The following is a 6,479-nucleotide window of genomic DNA, read 5'->3' as shown; positions in this document are numbered from 1 at the left end:
TTTTATGTATCATTTTCTATGGATACACAAATATATATGGCTTTTTATTTTATTTTAGATATATTTATTTAAATAAATATTTATTTATATTTTTATTTATTTATAAATACTTATTTAAATATATATTTAAATATGGATATTTGTTTTAAACTGGGAGTGAGATTGGTGGTTACATTGAGTGAAGTTTCTGGACAAGATTCTCTTCATCACTACATTTTGCTATTATCTCTTTTGTTGAAAAACAATGGAAAGAATATTAACTTTTACGTGTACTTGTCCAATAATATTCAGAATGTACACTTTAAGTGGTTGAAGAAACCAAAACGGAACGTGGTTTGATCACTCATGCTTGTTTCTTTTCCTTTCGTAGCAATAATTATTGGCCCTGATGGACATCCCTTGACTGTCTATCCTTGCATGATTTGTGGGAAAAAATTTAAGTCCAGAGGTTTTCTGAAAAGGCACATGAAAAACCATCCTGAACACCTTACTAAGAAGAAGTACCGCTGTACTGACTGTGATTACACTACCAACAAGAAGATAAGTTTACACAACCACCTGGAGAGCCACAAGCTGACCAGCAAGGCAGAGAAGGCCATCGAATGCGATGAGTGTGGGAAGCATTTCTCTCATGCTGGGGCTCTGTTTACTCACAAAATGGTGCATAAGGAAAAAGGAGCCAACAAAATGCACAAGTGTAAATTCTGTGAATACGAGACAGCTGAACAAGGGTTGTTGAATCGCCACCTTTTGGCGGTCCACAGCAAGAACTTTCCTCATATTTGTGTGGAGTGCGGTAAAGGTTTTCGTCACCCGTCAGAGCTCAAAAAGCACATGCGCATCCATACCGGCGAGAAGCCGTACCAGTGCCAGTACTGCGAATATAGGTCTGCAGACTCTTCTAACTTGAAAACACATGTAAAAACTAAGCATAGTAAAGAGATGCCATTCAAGTGTGACATCTGTCTTCTGACTTTCTCAGATACCAAAGAGGTGCAGCAACATGCTCTTATCCACCAAGAAAGCAAAACACACCAGTGTTTGCACTGCGACCACAAGAGCTCGAACTCAAGCGATTTGAAACGACATATAATTTCAGTTCACACGAAGGACTACCCCCATAAGTGTGACATGTGTGATAAAGGCTTTCACAGGCCTTCCGAACTCAAGAAACACGTGGCTGCCCACAAGGGTAAAAAAATGCACCAGTGTAGACATTGTGACTTTAAGATTGCAGATCCATTTGTTCTAAGTCGCCATATTCTCTCAGTTCACACAAAAGATCTTCCATTTAGGTGTAAGAGGTGTAGAAAGGGATTTAGGCAACAGAATGAGCTTAAAAAGCATATGAAGACACACAGTGGCAGGAAGGTGTATCAGTGTGAGTACTGTGAGTATAGCACTACAGATGCCTCAGGCTTTAAACGGCACGTTATCTCCATTCATACGAAAGACTATCCTCACCGGTGTGAGTACTGCAAGAAAGGCTTCCGGAGACCTTCGGAAAAGAACCAGCACATAATGCGACATCATAAAGAAGTTGGCCTGCCCTGACGATACTTCTACGGACATTTGTAGAGATGTTGGCCTTAAAGCAGCAATCTCATTTTAAAGCCAATCAGTCTCGTTCACATGCAATACTGTATATTGATTTATGCTGTGTACAAATAGAATTACTGCTTGTAGTCAGCTTTTCTTTACATTTTACTAAATAGAGTGTTCTGGATCCTATTCAGTTTGTTCAGTTGCAAAAACTAGCAACAATTGAGTTGCTATTAAAAATGAATCCCTGATTCTATACTGAATTTTTCAGTCTTAGAAGTTTTACTATTATTTAAGTATTTACTTTATTCACATTGATGGTATTCTTCTAAGACCACTTAAAGATAAAAAAAAAACAACATAGGATTGGTAACTCTAAAAGTAATTACTTTGACTCATTTTTCCCTTAAAGATCTTTCACATTAAATAGGAACATCTGATAGTAAACAGATTTTACTGTTGGGTCTAATCATTACATGAAAGTAATTTCTTTGTCTTGCTTAATATATTCAGACCACGTGACAATGAAACTTTTCCACTTGCATCTCTAGCATTGCTAGATATAGAACATTTGCTGGGTTTGTGTTTACTTTTCATTTTATTCAACAGACAAACTATGCTTTCTTGTGACTTTCTGTATACTACATCTTTTGTCAGCATAGCACACTTTTAGGAAGTTACTGAAAGGGTTTGTTTATTTTCTTTTGTTATTCTTCTGTCTATATAGTTTTGTTTTGAAATACTTGTGTTCTACAGACAAAACTTAACTGTGAACTGAGTTTTGGAATATTACAGATAAATGGTGGCTCATAGGCTGTTTTGCAACTGGATCTGTAAGTGTACCCAGATTTTATATGTGCCTATGTGTTACTTGTTTTATATACGTACACACAGAATCCCAAATTTAAGTCTATATTGAAAAGTATTAAATATACAATAAAATGAAAGATCCAGAGATATATGAAAGAACATTTAGCAAGCTTGGTATTCAGAGAGATTAAATTAAACTTGAGGGGGAAATTGGAAAATAAGGACAGTGGTATTTTTAAAGAGTGATGGTATTTTCCTTAAATATCTTTGATAGTTGGAAAAGACAGGTTAAGATATTTCTAGATAGAGTATTTTTATATACCTTAAATTTTTTCTGAAAAGCTAATGAATAACCATAAATCTCTCAGTAGTCACTGAGAAGCATGTAAAGGAAATGTCTTCTCACAAAGTAAAGAGGATTAAGAAGATGAATGGCTGCAGAGGATGGGTGCTAATTAAAATTGGCAAGTTCAGCCTGTTTTTTAATTTCTTAGTTAGCAAACTTGAAAAAGATGTAACATTCAAGTTAGCTTTGATTAGAATATATGTTTAAAGTATGTAATGAAAACATGAGACTTCATTTGGAAAATTTCCAAGTCTTTCATAGTTGTTTTTTTTTTTGAGAGTTGGCATATTTTAAGCAGTCATAAATAGATATAAAATGAATTTAAACAGTTAATTAGAATTTGGTTTGTGTTAATACGAATTTTTAAAATTAGGAAACACTTTTTGTTTACTTAAATTGGGCATTGGCACATACCTACTGGCACATAATACAAGAATAGAAATTTCTCTTCCCAGTTGATAACTCCCTTGCAACTTCATTATGGTGCTTCCTTCTACTCTTACTGTAACATTTTGCCTTCTGCCTTTCCTCTGTGCCACTAATATATTCAGAAGTTATATTTATAGGGTTAGGAATCTAAATATTGGGGGTTTTGAAGGCTGGATTAACTTAATCTTTTTAAATCAAGTGCTATAGGCACATAAGAATTTAAACCTAATGCCAACCAAGCAACAGGATGGATTTGGAACCTCATAAGCCTTCTTGACTCCCATATATGTTTCATCCCATTTTTAGTATCCATTGTCCTATTCTTAAATATTTTATTTTTTGTGTGAGAATCTTTTCAATTTTCCTTGCATTTGGTTTTTCCCTGGAGTAATATAAAAGGAAATGTTTAAATAAAAGTTTACATTTAAGAATTTTAAAACATTCTGTAAAATTAATACAGATAAATAGCTATTTAATTATATTTTAAAAAGAAACTGAAAGATAAAGAACACAACACTTTACATACTTTATATTTCTTTCATAGTCTGGAGTCTTACACAATTGTTTTGTTTTGTTTTTTAAGCACAATATTGAAACCTTTAAAAGGTAATTAAGGGTTTAGTCAAGTGAGTATGATAAAACATTTGTTGTCATTATAAAGAAAACATGAAATTGTACTTACTGTTATGTACTGATACTAGTTGCAGCCTGTTTTAGTTCTTAAAACAATTTGATTAGCAAAGCTAATAAACAAGTTTGGATGTTTTTGTTTAATGTTTTAAAGAGGTACAGGTTTTTACAAGAACATAAGTTATTGTTTTGTTGAAATAGTCTATTAAATATTATATGTCTTTTCCTCTGTACACATTGTAAAATACATAAAGTAAAATACTTAATAAGAAATTCATATAGAAAAGTGTGACACTATTGTAAATGTGTACTTGAGAATAACATGCAAAAATAAAAATCAATATTTTCTTGTTAATCGGTGTTTAGTCTCTTTGATATTGGTATTAAGGTAACATTTTTTCATAAAAGTGTTAAATCTAATAAAAATAAAGCTGTGCTATTTTTATTTCTCTATTTCTTATAAATGGAATGCAAAATGCACATAATTGCTTTTGATTTTGTGACTTGGATGCAGATGTTAATCAATCCTGAGTTTACTAGTAAGTATTTTAGAATCGTAGAGCTAATTGGTGAGTTCTTTGATCAGTATATGCCTGAAACTCATTTTTTTTCTTTTATTTCCGTAAAAGTTTTGTTTTAGCATCTTCGTTTCCTCTGAGGTCTTAACAAAATCCATTCATGAAGTCATGTTTAGAGCATTTAAAGTTCATTTTAGTATAATTTGATAGCAATTAGTGATGATTATTTCTATAGAAAAAGACCTGCCCTTCAGTTGTCTTTTGTGCCTAGTTTAGAGGGCTCTAGTGAACACTGACGCCCTTTTTAGTTGGGTTATTGTCATAAAAATCTGAAGCTGTGTAAAAGGTATGAGGAGTTGTCTTATTTCATTTGCACTGCTATAAAAAAATATCACAGACTGAATGGCTTATGAACAACAGGAATTTATTTCTCACAGCTATGGAGGCTGGAACAAGATCAGGACGCAGACAGATTCAGTGTCTGGTGATGGCTCACTTCCTAGTTTATAGATGGCTATCTTACCGTTTCTTCATATGGTAGGAGGAGCAAGAGATGTCTTTAAGATCTCTTTTATCTCAAAGGCCCCACCTCCTAATATCACACTGGGATTAGGTTTCAACATAAGTTTAGGGGGACTTAAACATTCAGTCTACAGTAGAAATTTTTTTAAAAAGATCGGAACATTTGGTTTTTATTGAGATAAAAGTCTCAGAACATATGTTAAAGCTATGTTAAAGTATATAGTTAGTAGTCTTTAGTATACTGACAATGTTGTGCAACCATAACTTGTTTACTTCCAAGATATCTTTGATTTAAAGATTCTTCAGTCCTTAAACACTAGCGGACACTAGCAGAGGAATGTGTGTTTGCTTAATAGTTCAAAAAGCAAAAACTAAAAATCTGACTTAAATGTTAAGAGAATGTAAATGTTACTGGCCAGTTATAAGTAAGACAAGACCACAGCAACTAAATAGCTATGCTAAAGCACTTAAAAAAACTAACCCAGCCTATGCCCCCAACTAGTCCAATAGTTTACTGCCCTATTCTCTGGAATCTCAATTTTATAATTTCCTCTGTTCCCCACAAATTCTGTGGTTTGTATAAGGAAAAGCATTATGACCAGTCAGTATCTTAAAGGTGTAATATTTCACAACATTGACTTTTAAACTGTGAACCAAGGGGTGCCACCATTGGTTAAAAGTGTAAGATCTTGGGTGCAGTCTATACCTATTACATGAAAATTGCATTGGACTCAGCAATCTTTTGTTTTATTGTAGTTAAAAAAATACAAAACTTACCATCTTAACCACTTTTAACTATACTAGATTAAGTATATCCATACTGCTATTTTATGAAACAGATCTCCCTAACTGTTTTATCTTGCAAATTCTGAAATTATGTACTTGTTAAAGTCTCCTTTCCTTGCTCCCATCAGTTCCCTGGTAACCACCTCTCTACTTTTTGTAGAATCAGGACTTAACTTTATCTCATAACTAGAATTGTACAATATGTGGTTTTGTGTGTAATTGGCTTATTCACTTATCATCTCTATTTGATCCCGATTTTACTTTTCAAGTTTTCCCCATTAAGTACGAAGTTAGCAATACACTTTTCATATATATATCCTTTATTATGTTGAGGTAATTTATTCTATTCTTGGTTTGTTGTTTTGAGCATAAAAGGGTATTGAATTATGTCTGGTGTTTTTCTAAATCAGTAGAGATGAGGATGTTTTGTCATTTATCTTATTAATTTGGTATATTACAAGGATTGCTTATGCATCATCCTTTGTAACCCATGTATATGTACCGTTCGATATATATATCATATGGTATATAATCCTTTATGCAACTTCATTAAGTTTGCTAATATTTTATTAAGGATACTTTATCAATTTTCATTAGGAATATTAGTCTGTAATTTTCTGTAATTAGTCTGTAATGTCTTTCTCTGGCTTTGGTGTCAGATAATGCTGCTTCATAGAAGAGTTAGGAAGTATTCTGTGTTCAGAAGACTTAAGTGATCAGTGTTAATTCTTAATGTTTAATGAAGTCATTTTTTAAATTTTTCTAAGGTTTTATTTGACAGCACAAGCAGGGGGAGCAGCAGAGGGAGAAGCAGACTCCCCACTGAGCAGGAAGCTCCATGTGGAGTTCAATCTCAGGGCCCTGGGATCATGACCTGAACCTAACGCAGACGCTTA

The 6,479-nt window shown here is 33.2% G+C and overlaps 1 protein-coding gene across 1 annotated transcript in view; it reads left to right on the top strand.

Moving 5' to 3' along the window:
• Positions 1–4,109, top strand: part of LOC103679221 (zinc finger X-chromosomal protein) — a 22,251-nt gene extending 18,142 nt beyond the window's left edge. Inside the window, exon 7 of the mRNA XM_008708729.2 lies at positions 371–4,109. Coding sequence (XP_008706951.1) covers positions 371–1,554 — 1,184 coding nt within the window. The 3' untranslated portion in view covers positions 1,555–4,109. The remainder of the gene's footprint in view (positions 1–370) is intronic.
• Positions 4,110–6,479: the final 2,370 nt, after the last annotated feature.

This window comes from Ursus maritimus (assembly GCF_017311325.1).
Source record: "Ursus maritimus isolate PB19 chromosome Y unlocalized genomic scaffold, ASM1731132v1 scaffold_Y3, whole genome shotgun sequence".
Taxonomy (NCBI): Eukaryota; Metazoa; Chordata; class Mammalia; order Carnivora; family Ursidae; genus Ursus; species Ursus maritimus.
This window is presented reverse-complemented; position numbering and strand designations above follow the sequence as displayed.